This window comes from Brachycentrus maculatus, unplaced genomic scaffold, assembly GCF_059751285.1.
Source record: "Brachycentrus maculatus isolate JH-2025_06_01 unplaced genomic scaffold, ASM5975128v1 h1tg000033l, whole genome shotgun sequence".
Lineage (NCBI taxonomy): Eukaryota > Metazoa > Arthropoda > Insecta > Trichoptera > Brachycentridae > Brachycentrus > Brachycentrus maculatus.
This window is the reverse complement of record NW_028280787.1, coordinates 1,915,194-1,933,402: the sequence shown is the minus strand read 5'-3', so window position 1 is coordinate 1,933,402 and position 18,209 is coordinate 1,915,194. Positions and strand designations below refer to the sequence as shown.

At 34.8% G+C, this 18,209-nt stretch overlaps 1 protein-coding gene across 1 annotated transcript in view; it reads right to left on the bottom strand.

Moving 5' to 3' along the window:
- The window catches only part of GABA-B-R2 (gamma-aminobutyric acid type B receptor subunit 2), a 49,485-nt gene that overhangs the window by 25,123 nt on the left and 6,153 nt on the right, over positions 1-18,209 (bottom strand). Inside the window, exons 4-15 of the mRNA XM_088273688.1 lie at positions 17,840-17,977; positions 16,340-16,507; positions 15,386-15,561; positions 14,056-14,195; positions 13,590-13,636; positions 12,498-12,576; positions 11,406-11,560; positions 8,630-8,778; positions 7,288-7,434; positions 7,068-7,177; positions 5,258-5,388; positions 4,369-4,491 (exon numbers count right to left, since the gene is read on the bottom strand). Coding sequence (XP_088129814.1) covers positions 4,369-4,491; positions 5,258-5,388; positions 7,068-7,177; positions 7,288-7,434; positions 8,630-8,778; positions 11,406-11,560; positions 12,498-12,576; positions 13,590-13,636; positions 14,056-14,195; positions 15,386-15,561; positions 16,340-16,507; positions 17,840-17,977 — 1,563 coding nt within the window. The remainder of the gene's footprint in view (positions 1-4,368; positions 4,492-5,257; positions 5,389-7,067; positions 7,178-7,287; positions 7,435-8,629; positions 8,779-11,405; positions 11,561-12,497; positions 12,577-13,589; positions 13,637-14,055; positions 14,196-15,385; positions 15,562-16,339; positions 16,508-17,839; positions 17,978-18,209) is intronic.

Here is an 18,209-nt window from a genome sequence, read left to right as displayed (position 1 = left end):
AAATAAAATAAGTAAAAATAGTGCAATTTCATAAAGACAAAAATAATGCATTAAAATAAAGATGAAGTAAATCAATACAAAAATGAAAACCAAAGTAAAAGTAGTGCATTGATTTAAAAACAAAATAAACAAATATAAAAATACAACCCTAAAAGTAGTGCACTGATTTAAAAACAAAGTAAATAAATATAAAAATAAACAACCGAAGTATAAGAAGTGCGTTGATTTAAAAACAAAATAAACAAATATAAAAATACAACTGTAAAAGTAGTGCATTGATATAAAAACAAAGTAAATATATATATAAATAACGATTGAAGTAAAAGTAGTGCATTGATTTAAAAACAAAGTAAATATATATAAAAATAATGATTGAAGTAAAAGTAGTGCATTGATTTAAAAACAAAGTAAATAAATATAAAAATAAACAACCGAAGTAAAACAAGTGCATTGATTTAAAAACAAAATAAAAAAATATAAAAATACAACCCTAAAAGTAGTGCACTGATTTAAAAACAAAGTAAATAAATATAAAAATAAACAACCGAAGTATAAGAAGTGCGTTGATTTAAAAACAAAATAAACAAATATAAAAATACAACTGTAAAAGTAGTGCATTGATTTAAAAACAAAGTAAATATATATATATATATATATATATATATATATATATATATATATATATATATATATATATATATATATATATATATATATATAAATAACGATTGAAGTAAAAGTAGTGCATTGATTTAAAAACAAAGTAAATAAATATAAAAATAAACAACCGAAGTAAAACAAGTGCATTGATTTAAAAACAAAATAAACAAATATAAAAATACAACCGTAAAAGTAGTGCATTGATTTAAAAACAAAGTAAATATATATATAAATAACGATTGAAGTAAAAGTAGTGCATTGATTTAAAAACAAAGTAAATATATATAAAAATAACGATCGAAGTAAAAGTAGTGCATTGATTTAAAAACAAAGTAAATATATATATATATATATATATATATATATATATATATATATATATATATATATATATATATATATATATATATATATATAAATAACGATTGAAGTAAAAGTAGTGCATTGATTTAAAAACAAAGTAAATAAATATAAAAATAAACAACCGAAGTGAAACAAGTGCATTGATTTAAAAACAAAATAAACAAATATAAAAATACAACTGTAAAAGTAGTGCATTGATTTAAAAACAAAATAAATATATATATATATATATATATATATATATATATATATATATATATATATATATATAAATAACGATTGAAGTAAAAGTAGCACATTGATTTAAAACAAAGTAAATAAATATAAAAATAAACAACCGAAGTAAAACAAGTGCATTGATTTAAAAACAAAATAAACAAATATAAAAATACAACCGTAAAAGTAGTGCATTGATTTAAAAACAAAGTAAATATATATATAAATAACGATTGAAGTAAAAGTAGTGCATTGATTTAAAAACAAAGTAAATATATATAAAAATAACGATCGAAGTAAAAGTAGTGCATTGATTTAAAAACAAAGTAAATAAATATAAAAATAAACAACCGAAGTATAAGAAGTGCATTGATTTAAAAACAAAATAAACAAATGTAAAAATACAACCGTAAAAGCAGTGCATTGATTTAAAAACAAAGTAAATATATATAAAAATAACGATCGAAGTAAAAGTAGTGCATTGATTTAAAAACAAAGTAAATAAATATAAAAATAAACAACGGAAGTATAAGAAGTGCATTGATTTAAAAACAAAATAAACAAATATAAAAATACAACCGTAAAAGTAGTGCATTGATTTAAAAACAAAGTAAATAAATGTAAAAATACAACCAAAGTAAAAGTAGTGCATTGATTTAAAAACAAAGTAAATAAATGTAAAAATACAACCAAAGTAAAAGTAGTGCATTGATTTAAAAACAAAGTAAATAAATGTAAAAATACAACCAAAGTAAAAGTAGTGCATTGATTTAAAAACAAAGTAATTAAATATAAAAATAAACAACCGAAGTATAAGAAGTGCATTGATTTAAAAACAAAATAAACAAATATAAAAATACAACCGTAAAAGTAGTGCATTGATTTAAAAACAAAGAAAATAAATATAATAATAAACAACCGAAGTATAAGAAGTGAATTGATTTAAAAACAAAGTAAATAAATATAAAAATAAATAACCGAAGTAAAAGAAGTGCATTGATTTAAAAACATAATAAATAAATATTAAAATAAACATCCAAAGTAAAAGTAGTGCATAGATTTAAAAACCAAGTAAATAAATATAAAAATAAACAACCAAAGTAAAAGTAGTGCATTGATTTAAAAACAAAGTAAATAATTTTAAAAATAAATAATAATAATAAAACCTTTATCCGCACCCCAATGGTGCATAGGGCACTGCGTCATATAAACGCAGTGTTATCTTGATCGTTTACACATGAAGGAAAGGTGATCAGCCCTCCGCTTCAAGTACCAGTCCAGGGTTATATTGAATAAATATTACAGTGAAAAAATCACTCATATTTATTCTTACCCCCCCTGGGAATCGAACCCGGGTCCTCCTCGGTAGCCGAGAGTGCTGACCATTACACTACGGAGGCGGACAATAAAAATAAATAACCGAAGTAAAACAAGGGCATTGATTTAAAAACAAAGAAAGTAAAAAAAAAATTAACAACCAAAATTAATAGTAGTGCATTGATTTAAAAACAAAGAAAGTAAAAAATAAAAATAAACAACCAAAATTAATAGTAGTGCATTGATTTAAAAACAAAGAAAGTAAAAATAAAAATAAACAACTAAAATTAATAGTAGTGCATTGATTTAAAAACAAAGAAAGTAAAAATAAAAATAAACAACCAAAATTAATAGTAGTGCATTGATTTAAAAACATAGAAAGTAAATATAAAAATAAACAACTAAAATAAAAGTAGTGCATTGATTTAAAAACAAAGTAAATAATTATAAAAATAAATAACCGAAGTAAAACAAGTGCATTGATTTAAAAAAAAGAAAGTAAATATAAAAATAAACATCAAAAATAAAAGTAGTGCATTGATTTAAAAACAACGTAAAAAAAAAAAAAATAAACTACCAAAGTAAATGTAGTGCATTTATTTAACAACAAAGTAAATAAATATAAAAATAAAGAAACAAAGTAAAAGTGATCCATTGATTTAAAAACAAAGTTGATAAATAACCGAAGTAAAACAAGTGCATTGATTTAAAAACAAAGTAAATAAAAAAAAAATAAACAACCAAAATAAATAGTAGTACATTGATTTAAAAACAAAGAAAGTAAAAATAAAAATAAACAACCAAAATAAAAGTAGTGCATTGATTTAAAAACATTGTAAATAAATATAAAAATAAACATGTAAAGTAAAAGTAGTGCATTGATTTCAAAACAAAGTAAATAAATATAAAAATAAACCTTCACCAAGTCATTATAAACCGCAGCAAGGAAGGCACTCTCTCTCTTCCGTCACCGATGCCGCAGTGTGCCCTGTCAATACGTACTACCTTTGTGTCTCGTGCCTTGTAATATTTTTATATTTTTACTAATATAGTTTTTTCGCATTTACGAACATACAAAGTGACGTCACCAAGTCCTTATAAACCGCAGCAAGGAAGGCACTCTCTCTCTTCCATCACCGATGCCGCAGTGTGCCCTGTCAATACGTACTCTACCTTTGTGTCTCGTGCCTTGTAATATTTTTACTAATATAGTTTTTTAGTAAATATCAGTGTAGAGTAGAAGCATCCGTAAATTGTAAGTCAACTTGCAATCAAAAATCTTTTGTGCTAAAATAAAATGTGAATTCCCAAGTAAGTTGAGCATGTCCGCCTCCGTAGTGTAATGGTCAGCACGCTCGGCTACCGTTCTGGAGGACCCGGGTTCGATTCCCAGGGGGGGTAAGAATAAATATGAGTGATTTTTTCACTGTAATATTTATTCAATATTACCCTGGACCGGTACTTGAAGCGGAGGGCTGATCACCTTTCCTTCACATGTAAACGATCAAGATAACACTGCGTTTATATGACGCAGTGCCCTATGCACCATTGGGGTGCAGATAAGGGTTTTATTATTATTATACAATAATTATTCGCAACCTCTGAGGAGTTAGTGGACGTGTGTGCCCTTGATCGAGTACCAATCGGGCTTAGTAAGATACTGTTAACTTCGACGCTTCCACAACGTGATCCCTTAACGTGATCACGAAACACGGCAACACGTCACCAAAACCCGAAAAATAGCAACTCGCCATAAGTGTCGACCCCGACGTAGCAAACCGCCACTTACGGTTGCTATAGTATCATACTCACGTATGGGTCCATCTGCTTGGTTTCCCTGTAGAAGGGGTCGGAGACCTGCCACGTCGTCATGATGGCAATGTCGATGGCGAGCAGCACCCCCACCACCATGAACAGCTGGTAGTCCTTGATCACCTGCGGACACATCAGAACACAAGTAATCTCTGCTTTCTCAAACCAACCATAGACGGCTCCAGCGCACTCACACATAAAGCGTCGTGAGAATTACGTTACATGTAGAAGTTCCAAAAACTTGAGCAGTGTGGCTGTCAATCATGGGTAGAACGGTTAATGTTCTTCAACTTCAAACCCTTAACGCACCCCAATGGTGCATAGGGTACTGAATCATATAAATGCAGTGTTTTATTAATTGTTAACACATGAAGGAGAGGTGATCAGCCCTCCGCATTAGGTACCAATCCAGGGTAATATTGAATAAATATTAGAGTGAAAAATCACTTGTATTTATTTGATCCCACAATGTGAATCGAACCCAGGACCTTCAGAACGATAGCCGAGCGGACCGTACGATTTGTTACCCTTTATAAATATGTTAGTTTATTTTCGCCCTCCGGTGATCAGCCCTCTGCTTCAGGTACCAGTTCAGGGTAATATTGAATAAACAGAGTGAAAAAATCACTTATATTTATTTGATCCCCCCTGGGAATCGAACCCGGGACCTCCAGAACAGTAGCCGATCGTGCTGACCATTACACTGCGGAGGCGGACAAGGCTTCGGCGACCAGTCCAGGGTAATATTAAATAAATAAACGCCGCAGTGCTCACCAGGCCAAGTATTTTTTGTAAAAATTAAAGGTGTCTAAAAAACAATTTTTTTGTTGTTGTGTTTATTAAAAACGAAAGATAGAGGTTTCATTGTATTGGAAATGTGGGTTCCTACCTTCTTGTTGAGCTTGACATCGGTGAAGATGGAGTGGACCCGCCAGGTCTTGGAGAACATGGCGCCAAAGGCCAAGCTGAATCCGGCCATCAGGAGCCAAGCTCGCGCGGTACAGATGTACGGGAACGCCCCTGTGACAACATCACGCATCATGTAACATGCACAGTGATACCACCACACCTAGCACACTGTGCGGGAAGGGTATTTATACCTCCGCACCCGTCTGTTACTTATCTGCGGGACAGGTACTTCAACCTTTTACGCTGGCAACGCTTTAAAGGCGGGTGAGGTATTTCTACTCAATTATTTTGTATGAGTATTTAATGTCAAGAAGAAAGGGGTGGGACGCAGCAAATCTTAGTCACGACTGTCGTCAAGAAAAGGCGATTCAGTTGGCTTGGCCATGTACTCCGCATGCCTCCTGAGAGCCGCCATCAAGCTTGCCTCTTTTACAAGGCATCAGGTTCGCGCCGCCCAGGACGACCACTGCTGACAATTCGTTGGCAGTTCTCGTCAGAACTTCGGGACGCGGATCTGACTTAGGAGGATGCAAGGGAGCTGGCAGCCGACAAAAAAGCCTGGAGACGGTTTATGGACTCCATATGCTCCACCTAGGGAGCGGATATGGTTTAATTAAACTAATTAATTTAATGTCAACACCTCAAGACGTTTTAAATTAAGCACACATCTGTATAATTAACTCTTAACTGCCCAGGCCATGGAACCCCTCCAAAGCCCGCGGGGTCCATATGGGCCCAAATGTAAAGTATTATATTATTGATTATTGCTCCACTACCATTTTTTTTTTTGGCTGGCAACACTTCTTTTGTAACACTGACAATACTGCTTCATACCAGTTTACATAACTAACTATCTAACTAACCATCACGCCGCTTCCCCGCAGGGGTAGGCAGAGAGAACAGAACGCCACACCATTCTGCCTTTGCAAACGTTCCTCGCCTCTTCCACGTTCATGAATCTCCTCATACATACCCGCCGATTGTTTCGACTCCTAACCTGACCGCTTTCAAGTATTTGGCATACCTGATCGTGACAAGTTTTTCTCGGTCTTTCTCTGGCCCTTTTTCCAATTACATTCGCCGCATAAATTTGAAATTTATGAACTGACCACCGAAGACCTTATGGAGTTGCCTCGTGTTTCACAGCGATACATTATGGAAAAGAGTTTGTTAATCTTTTAACCGCGTCAACTTTGTTCCTGAGAGACGCCCGTACGCAGCGGTATTTCGCTGTTTTTAAAATAATTACTTTTATCATGTATTTAGTTAAGAAACGATTTATTTTCCTAAACAAAAACGTTCAATGGGATTCAATGTGCCTTTTTGGTACTCTATAATACACTTGTGTCACATTATTCTTGAAATATATTGTAATATAAACAAATAAGATCGTAACATAAATAAATCAAAGCACGCATCGTGTGTCACTCTTACCCACTGGCGATGCGTAGCGCCGAGAGTGAGACAGATATAGGGCATGATTATGGCGCGGACTAATTACCGACCGCAAGAAAAATCAGGGATCTGTTCTTTTATTTATCCTTGTGATGTTACAAATTATTAGTCAGATATTTCAACAGATGTCATAAGGCCAAGGATTGACGTATTATTTTATCCAAAGTTCCACACCATGAAAAAATCCCTCCAAGTTGAACTGAGCTTCGAAACATGGAGCGAAGTAAAAACACATACGCTTATGTCAGCTGCGTATGGGGCATGTTTTGTTGAAACACATACGGTTATGCGAGCCGCGTGGATCCGGTTAAGGAATCATATAAAGAGTAACTTACCAATGCTACTGAGTCCGCTGTCCAGACCCAGGAATATGACGCTCATGTAGGTCAGCATGCATCCAATGATGATAAGGTTGTTCAAATACGGAGAAGACATCTTTATGTATCTAGAAAAATAAACATATATTGTGCCATACAACACAGCCATAGGTGATTATTGGTCTAACCATGGCTGTGTAGAGCCAGAGGGCTTGTCTTGATAAACAAGATCGCTCACCTCTGATTCCGGTAGGTTATGTTGATGATCAGGAAGAGTAGGGCCAGTATGATGCCGATGACGGAGCAGCAGGCGAGCACCGCGTAGATTGTGATGTTCACCTGGCTGTGCTCTATGATGTGCAGCGTTCTGTCTTTTGGGGGGTGCCTAAATAATATTCAGAATTATCAACACTTTGACTGACGAGTTTTAACGGAGATTTTATTTGGAAAAATGGCGGGTTTTGTTTTAAATTTCTGATAATGAAATAATGCATTATCACAAGGTATATATATATATCTTTAAAAATAAAATAAAAAGCATATGAGACTCACCCCTACCTAGACTCCATACCAAAGAATTTATTTTTTATATTTTTTATTTACTTTATTTATTTTTAATTTTAATTTTTTGTTTAATTTACTTTGCTTAAAAATTAAAAAAAAATGTAAAACGAACTCCCTATCTAAACACAAGTATCTACTTTAATAGAGAGGTAGAAACGTTATATTTGAAATGTATTGTATATTTACCAACTATTTTGTATTATTTAAATATGTATTTTGTAATAAATAAAAAAAATTGAATAAGAATATTTTCCAGTTTTTCAAGACAATTTTTAACTATTTTTAAACGTGATTTTAGATTCACAAAGGTTTTTCATTTAATAATTCATTTTCAACATCAAATATGTATGTGAATCCAATGATAGTCTATGGGAGTCTGTTCAGAACTTCAAGTATTATTTTCAAGATGGATTTTTGTGGAATATCGACTAACCATCACGCCACTCTCCGCAGGGGTAGGCAGAGAGAATAGAATGTCACACCAATCTGTCTTTGTGGACAATATTTGCCTCTTCCACTTTCGTACATCTCATACATACATGCCGATTATTCTGACTCCTGACCTGACCACTTTCCAGTATTTGAAATACTTGACCATGCCAAGTTTTCCTCGGTCCTCATCTGTTTTTATTACAAACCATATTCGTCTCGTTAACTTGTTCAAGGGTACAGCTCGGCTGTCCAAACTTAAAACACAGTAAGGGACATTTTTTTGTAGTACGTTTTTTTACATTTTTGGACTAAGTTAGAATCTACTTAATCCAAAAATGCAAAAAAACATACTACAAAAAAAAATGTTCCTTACTGTGTTTTGAGTTTGGACAGCCGAGCTTACTATTATAATTTTATGAATATCGCCTTGCATTCATTCCTTATATCGCCATTCGAACATCTATCATACATCACTTTGGCGCAACGTTATTGGATAGTGCGTCCCTATTGCACGCATTGTGCTATTCATGATCTGCGTGTCCCGGGACGTGTTTCTGTCACCAGCACCGAGTCGAGGAGCATACCTTCCACTCCACCTCATGGGTTCCCCCATGGAGAAGTCCAGCCTGTTGAGCTCCGAGCAGTACTCTCCGACCTTGACTTCTCCGTCGTTCTGGAATTGCTTCAGCAAGATGGACGCCTTGCGCTCGTTGTCGTAGAAACGCACCGGGCCCTGTCCATATATTAACAATTATTAATTACAGTATGCTGGAGCCACATTATGTGTTAATTTTGGAGTGTGTCTTATGGTCTGATGCATCTCATCATCCGGAAAATATGGTAATACAATAAAGCCTTGATATAATGGTCTAATTGGGGAGAGGGGATGTTCGTTGAAGCCGGAAGTCCGTTGTAAACATCCGTATAACAATGGATAGAAAATAAAGTTAATTTTTTTAATATTATTTCGAGAAATAAAAATACTTTGTGTTCTGATCCACTCACATTTTTATTAACCAACTAGTTTTGGCAACAACCTGTTGCCCTCTTCAGGGTTACATTTATTACTAAACGTATCAGAACACAAAGTATTTTTATTTCTCGAAATAATATATCAATATGATCCACAAAGTTAATGCTTTCAATATTCAAAACATTAATTTTTTCTCCCTAATATGACCACTTTTATATTTTAAGTATTAATTGTAAAATCAAACACAGAATTTTACAGTCTACTAAGTTGTATTTTATTGTTGGGTAAAATATATCCAAAATAAAACAAGGTTTTTGTTGGATTGAATTCTACATTTAATTATGTATATCTTAATATGTGACGCGTTTCGTCTTCTTAGGACATTATCAAACACTATGTTTAAGGAAACACTTCTTAGGACATTATCAAAAACAAGTGTTTGATAATGTCCTATGAAGACGAAACGCATCACGTATTAAGATATACATAAATAAATGTACAATTCAATCCAACAAAAACCTTGTTTTATTTTGGATATCCATATTACCCAACAATTCAATATGGAATTCTACCAACTGTCTGCAGTTACAATAAATTGTATTTTAATGTTAAAAAAAACATAAAAATTAACATTCGTTTGAAAATGCCATAACTAGGCTAAACATTTGTCACAATATAAATTTTTATGTGTTTTTTTAACAATAAAATAGAACTTAGTAGACTTAAAAAATCTGTTTGATATAACAATTAATACATTTATTAAAATGAAGTTCTACAAATTGAACGCAAAATCGATAAATACTGTATCATATTTAGATGTGTACTGTGACAACACACAAACGACCATAATCGAACACGCACACGAGAAATGCAGAACGAAGCCGAGCCCGGTCCGAACAAACACCAGAGCGTCACATTCCGTTGCCGCTCGTCCAGTGATCGACACGCCCTTCTCCAGCCGCGCTTACATTAGAATCACGCGATTATATTAAATATTTCTTGACTGTCATTTTCTAGAACCAAATAAATCTGTGTTAAAATTAATCCGCTTTCATTTTGCTTCCCTTCTGTTAATTTAAATAGGTATTCAACTAGAACCCATAGTACAAATAAACAATAAACACACAAAAACTGTATTTATTGTGTTCAGACACTCGTTGTGAAGTGACATTGCTGTTACATATTGATTCGCTTGCATTCGGTAATCCTGCTTTGAAAAAGGAATAAAGTTTTGTTTGCACTCAAGTTTTGAGACATAATTTGTGATTATTCAATTCAATTCTATTCAATTCAATTTATTCAATAAAAAATAATATATACATAACAAACAATATTCAAGGCGTATATATTAAAAGTAAGCAAGAAGACTTAAAGGTGTAGAAGAATCCCGCTTCGGAAAACTCCTTCGGACACATGGAACAGATCAATACTCTTCCTACAGGCATAACCATCGGCAGGTTGGTCCTGTGTATAGGAATGTGAAACAATCTATGCCGACGCTGTCTTAGGTAACTATCGGGAACATACAGACCAATGCTCCGGATAATTTCAGGGTTATCGATCATACCGCGCAACAATGGATAAAAATGCGTAATCAAATACACATTCCTTCTAGTCTCTAAACTATTGTAACCAAGCATACCCTGGAGAAACTGGGTCGGCTAAAAATTATCATGGCTGCTAAAAATTGTTTACAAGCGGCGACACTTGAATTTAAGCATGTATAATGTTAATAGTACGTTTTTAATTTACGGATTAATGTACGGATTTTGTAGTCCGTTATATCTGAAGATCGTCAAATAGAGGTCCTGTACATCGCAGCTTTACTTATTTTAATATTTTTAATTACATAAATCGTATACATTTATTTAAAAGACCAATTAAAAACATAATTTTTAAAAAAAAAATTGCAGAGACCCACAAAGTCACCTTGTGTGTCTTGTCGGTGGAGTTCTTTTTACATACCCTTTAATTGTTTTTATCTATTTTAACCTAATATTCACACAAAAATGAGAGAAAAAAATTTAAATATAAAGTTTTTTTCAATTTTCATAGAATTAACTCTTAATCATTTACCCATTCCTTTATTTTGCCTTTGTTCCAAATTTTATTTTGACCTCTAACATCCGTCGGCAACAAATTAAAAATGTTTGGAACGATATATTGCAGTGTTAGACTCCCATATTAATTGTTAATTCTTGGGACTATCAAACTTTCGTTGTGTGAAAATCATGTATAATGGTAGTGTATTAAAAGATTTCGATATTTTGTCTAGTTTGTCAATGTCCGTATTATCAATGTCCAAGTTTTTCTCGAATTACAATATATATATCTAACTTTTCTGAATTTGAGAAAGTAAAATTTGCCAGAGGCTTGGCGGAGCTCACCGTGACCCCCTCGAAGCTGATGTTCCTCAGGGCTTCCAGGAAGAGCTGCTCCCAGACGGGGTCCCGGTACTTGAAGTCCACCACGGTCTTGTTCCTGCGAATGTGCCTCACCCTTTGGGCCACGTTCTGGATGGCCAGCGCGACGGCCCAAATGCCTGCAGCAAGTCGAAAGGCCGTATTTTAAATAAATTTTTATCCAGAAAAACTTGACACGATCAAGTATGCCAAATACTTGAAAGTAGTCAGGTTAGGAGTCGAAACAATTGGCGGGTATGTATGAGGAGATGCATGAACGCGGACAGGCGAAAAATGTTTGCAAGGACAGAGTGGTGTGGCGTTCTATTCTCTCTGCTTACCCCTGCGGAGAAGCGGCGTGATGGTTAGTTAGTTAGTTAGTTATATTTTTAATTTGTCTAATTTTTTTTTCAAAATTCACAATATTCATTTTGTTACATTTTGAATATGTCCAGAATTTTGTTCACAAATACGATTTAATAATAATATAATTCGAATGTGTCCTGATTTTCGCTCATAAATATAAGTCACATTATATCGCTCACTCCTTTCAAGAAACATTATTTTTCAGGAGAATGTTTTTAAAGTTTAAAAATATAACACAATGTATTAAAAATAAATATCAAGTCACTCATTGAACTTTTTACTGTGCAACAGATCTTTTTAGGTAAAACCTGAAGGTTTTTTTTCCATTTGAAAAATATTTCACATATTTAAAAAAATTATTAAACAATACCTTTTGAAAAATGCACAACTGAAAATTGACGATTTTTTATTTATGACGTTCTTGAAAGGAGTGAGCGATATATGGAAAGTGTACATGTTTGTTCAATAATATATATTTTTTAAAGGAATAACCCGCCTCTATTTTAGGGGCTTATCAGCAGGTACGATAGGGAAGGTAGATTTGAAAAATACATCACAAACACGCAGACCAATTGAAAATAAATATATCTTGAATTCATTTTGTAATTGTCGGCAATCGAACCTGCTATGCCAGTTTCGCAGTCGAGTGTCTACCCAACTATGCCAGAGCACCTGTCATTTATTAATCATAATACATGTTGAATTACTCACCGTCGTACGTATAGCCGTGGAAACGCGAGTATTCGCTTCCTCTTCTGCTGTCATATTCAACTTTGTACTCCGAAGCGGTCTACAAAGATACAGTTTATTATCATTTTATATATTTTTTATATATCTGTATTAGCAGTATTTATACATAATGCAAACTATGCCATGTTCTCTCCGATTCCGCGGCTTCACATGTTAGCCAATGCTTTTGATAGTATAGATTTATTTAATATATTATTATCCACCTTGAAGTCGGTACTTTCTCAGCATTTCTTCTCCATGTTATAATGGATAAATTTAAACGTTGTGTTTCACTCTCTCTCGCTGCTCACTGATAGTGTGTGAAGGAGACGTGTATTTACCAGTGCTTACTATTTATTATTTTATTATTATTTTATGTTTAACCGGATCCACGCGGCTCGCATAACCGTTTGTGTTTTTACAAGACATGCCCCATACGCGGCTGACATAAGCGTTTGTGTTTTCACTTTGCTCCAAGTTTCGAACCTCAGTTCAACTTGGAGGGATTTTTTCATGGTGTGGAACTTTGGATAAAATAATACGTCAATCTTAGGCCTTATGACATCTGTTGAAATATCTGACTAATAATTTGTAACATCACAAGGATAAATAAAACAACAGATCCCTGATTTTTCTTGCGGTCGGTAATTAGTCCGCGCCATAATCATGCCCTATATCTGTCTCACTCTCGACGCTACGCATCGCCAGTGGGTAAGAGTGACACACGATGCGTGCTTTGATTTATTTATGTTACGATCTAATTTGTTTATATTACGATATATTTCAAGAATAATGTGACACACGTGTATTATAGAGTACCAAAAAGGCACAATGAATCCCATTGAACGTTTTTGTTTAGGAAAATAAATCGTTTCTTAACTAAATACATGATAAAAGTAATCATTTAAAAAACGGCGAAATACCGCCGCGCACGGGCGTCTCTTAGGAACAAAGTTAACGCGTTTAAAAGGTTAAGACTATTCATTAGTGTATTTTTTTTATTAGATACTGTATAAATGTATTACGTGAAAGGCTTTAGCCGTTCAATAAATAAATAAATAAATAAATACTCACTATTCCAGATATGGTGATGTCACCAGTTGTAGAAAGTGGTAATAGATCTGAAAATAAAAATATACAAACGACTATGGTGTGACCATTTACAAATTCCGCATCTGCATTTAACAGTATGAAGGCAGTCAGGAGATCAGATTTATACTCGTTGAAGACCAAATGCCGCCTATACAATGCCTGCATTGCTCCTATTCTCTTATACGACTGTGAAACATGGCACCTTACAAGGGCCCAGAGCAGCCGTGTACTGAGCTTTGAGAATAGGTGTCTGCGGAGAATTTTAGGTTGCGGTGGATTGACTTTGTGAGGAATGAAGAGATAAGGCGTAGGACGCAGCAAATCTTGGTCACAACTGTCGTCAAGAAAAGGCTATCCAGTTGGCTAGGCCGTGTACTCCGCATGCCTCCCGAGAGCCTTAACTAAACTAGGACTTTAAAAATTACATTTAGGAAACTAAATAAGTTACCAGTTAATATGGTGGATTCCAGGGACGTAGTGACCTCCGACTCGTTGCAACTGGCCCTCATGTCCTCGTGCTTACTCCACCACTGGTCGCTGTACGTGCCCATAATCAACCACTGGTAAGCCCGTCCGTAAATGCCCAGCCTGTAGATGAATCAACAACAACAGTAAAAACCTTTAATTTTTTGTTTTATAATTATATTTTCCAAACCACCATTAAAAAATATTATATTATTCAAAAAGTAGCTGAAAAAATCGTTATGTCGTAGTCGTACAGGAGAAAGTGACCAACTGACAAAATGTAAAATGTTCAGAAGGAGTTAAAAAAAAACATCAATGCAGTTAGTTATTTTTAACAAGTCAATATATTATACTTCCAAGTTTATAATCCCTTGGGATGTTTTTCAGGGCAATATTAAGCTAGTAAGATATAAAATAGTCAATGATCACGTTTTTGTAAAAAGTGCACTTGGTCACTTTCTCCTGTATGACTACGATATATTAACACATTGTTTGCGGGAAACGCTCAAAAGCGTCTTTTACATACTGTTGGTAGAGAGCGGGAGACGCTTATAAGCATTCCATTTGCTTACTTTTGGCAAAAAAAAATGTCACAAAATGTATTTTTTGTGTTTTTTAAAAATAAAATACAATTTAGTAGGCTCAAAAAATCTGTATTATAAGCGTTCTACTTTCTAACTTTTGGTAGAGCGCGAGAGATGCCAAAAAAAATTGTACATACGGCGGTTCTTGTGATTAGTATACTGATGGATGGGCGGCAGACTTACTGACTATAAATTAGGGTTGGGGTTGATGAAAAAACCGCCTGAAAACAATGTGTTCAAAAATTATACTAAGAATTGATATTTTTCAAAATTAATTCTTAGTATTTAATACAATGATGAACATTTTATATCCTTCGCAAGCCATGGGCACTCAACATAGTATGTCCCTTGACAATTTTTTTAAAAATAATATTTGCTTATAAGTGATCTATTTACTTACTTTAGATATACTTACGTATATTTATATACTTACGTAGAGCGCAAGAGATGCCAAAAAACATTGTACAGATCGGAGTTGGGTTTGTGGTTACTTGTGATTAATATACGACCCTAATTACCTAACGACGCCAACGGAAGGTTAGGTTAGGTTAGCTCGTTTGTGATGCCGCCCATACATGACGACTGAGGAGATAGTATATTAGGTTAAGTTAGGTTAGCTTGTTTGTGATGCCACCCATACAAGGAGTGTGAGGAGACAGTTTATTAGGTCAGGTTAGGTTAGCTTGTTTGGGATGCCGCCCGTACATGGCGACTGAGGAGATAGATCACCTGAAAGCCTCGCAGAAGACCTGCACGGCCCAGGACTCGTTGAAGTTGCCCAGGATGATACGCACGTCCTTCTCGCGGAGCTTCTCCAGCGCCGAGCGTACTTCTGTGGCGAAGCTCTGCGTCTCCACCACCTGGAAGCCGTGGTGGTCCAAGTCGGCCACCAGACGGTTGTGCGCCTGTCAAATACAACAAACCAATATATGCCGGACTGAATGCTGTCTGGAGATTGGATTTATACTCGGTGAAGGCAAAATGGAGCCTATACAATGCCTGCATTGCTCCTGTTCTCGTATACGGCTGTGAAACATGGCACTTTACAAGAGCCCATAGCAGCCGTGTACTAAGCTTTGAGAATTAGTGTCTGCGGAGAATTTTAGACGTGCGGTGGTTTGATTTTCTGAGGAATGAATAGGGCCCATAGCAGCCGTGTACTGAGCTTTGAGAACAGGTGTCTGTGAAGAATTTTAGGTGTGCGGTGGTTTGACTTTGTGAGGAATGAAGAATAAGGCGTCTCTTCTTCTTCTTTTTTTATGTTTGCTATGGAAGAATGTGGTGTTATAGGTGTGAGAGCAAGCAAACAAGGCCTCTGCTGTAGCTGGATGCTTAAAAAAAATTGTATGGAGAATAAATAAAAAAAAAATACATGCTGAAAGAGAGTAAGTGCCCTATGCACCATTGGGGTGCGGATAAGGGTTTGTATTGAAATTGAATTGAATTATGTACAAGGTTTATAGATCATTAAGTGGATTTGTTTCTTCTAGCTAAAAAAAATGTTTTAGTTTAAGCTGTGTGATAATCTAGTGTGGGCCAATCAGGAACTTTGGAAACCACGTTGCACTCCTATACTCCTCAGGAGAAGCCGGACAGCTGACTGTCATCAGCAGACTTTCTGTTCCACTGAAGAGGGTCCGGCATTTTGTGTCCCAGCTTCGTTAGATTGCTGATGTGACTCACCAGGGAATATCGGGGCTCGTTCTGGTATATAGTGCCGACCCTTGTCCAGTTGTAGTGCCTCAGGAGAGCCAGCCGGGGCAGGTTGAAGGCGTTCTCTGAAGGGACAATCCGGAAGAAATTCGGGAAAGAATCCTTCGTAAACATGGGGTGAGTGTCTGCGTAGGACAGCTAGAAGACAATAAAGGATGATTTGAATATACCACAAACAAAAAATAGTACAGAACTCGTTACAAGAAAATGTGTGAGCCTCTCACATCAATCACTCCTTTCAAAAACGTCATAAATAAAAAAACTTGATTTTTCAGGAGAACGTTTTTAAAGTTTAAAAATATAACACAATGTATTAAAAATAAATATCAAGCCAAATTTAAAACTTTTTACTGTGCAACAGATCTTTTTAGGTAAAACCTGAAGGTTTTTTTCTTCATTTGAAAAATATTTAGTATATTTAAAAAAATAATTATACAATACCTTTTCTTCAAAATGCAAAACCAACACTTTCTGCCCTGTAGCGGGTAAATATTAAGTTAAAAATATACCGCTTTTGCTGGGATATCGTACATTTTCTGGGCATTCCGAAAACATGCACAACTGAAAATTGTCAATTTTTTATTTATGACGTTCTTGAAAGGAGTGAGCCACATGTTACTAATGAAACTTTTTAGGTTCTAGAAACAGTTGGTTTTATGCATTACTCTCTTTGCACATGTTGACCATTTTATTTCTTCTTTTGTTTTTTACGTGGTATTTAATTGAAGAAGATCTCTCTTAACAAAATGAAATATTTCTTACTTTCAAATATCATCCATTCATATGATTTTATATCATCCACTGGACGTACATCGGGGACTGTATCCATTTTGTTGTGGCACAGAAATACTTTTGATATTATTATTTACAAAAGTACTTTGATTTCATACTTTTGTGAGCCTAAGCGGTTCATTATTAGAAATAGGTATCAAATTGTGGCAGAGTGGGTTCGAACCCAGAAACATTGGATCATGAGTCCGCGACACTAACCACGGGACCACAACCGGACACTATTTATGAGCGTTAATAATAATAATAAATTTAAAGGTGGAGACTGACCGAAGCATTTCATCGTTACATCGCTCGCGGCGAGCATCCGAAACTATGGATGGAGCGCTCGGCTCGGTGTACTGACTGCCTGAATGCTCGCATTGTAATGTGTTACGTTACGACGAAATGCTCCGGTCAGTCTCCACCATAATATATTTTTAAATACTACCTCAAGGGCGCTTCAGTGTGGATGAATAGGGAAATAGAAGATAGTGGAAATGATTCAGAAAACAGATGCGTTTTTAGTTTTTTTCTGAAGATCATCTCACTCTCACAGGACCACAATCCGACACATGATTTATATGATATTGATCAAGTCCGGAGTGTCCGGAGTGACGACTGTTGGGGCAGGTTAAGGAATATACAAGTGGAATTCCCCAAGGTTAAGAGGGATCGCTGTGTCGGAAGAGCCGGACTCACCTGAGTGAGGTGCCAGTGTTTGGAAGCCTTCGCGATGGGATCAGTCACGTGGGTGCACGCCGCTCCAAACAGCATCAGCTTGTGGGGACCGGAATGCATCATGTCGAAGAACGACTTGACCCCTACGGCTGCATTGCACTAAAAATATATTAATAATTTATTTTACATATTTTATTTAACCCTCTAGTACATTTATCTTTTTAAAATAAAATTATGAAATATTAAAAAAAAAAACTCACTCTACTTGAAAGGAAAAAAAAGTATAAAAAAATCTTTAGGGCGTTTGTGCACTACACAGAATTACACGGAATTTTACCATCCAATACGTCAGTTAGCGTTAAAAAACGATGGCTTGGATTGGCTTGTGCTT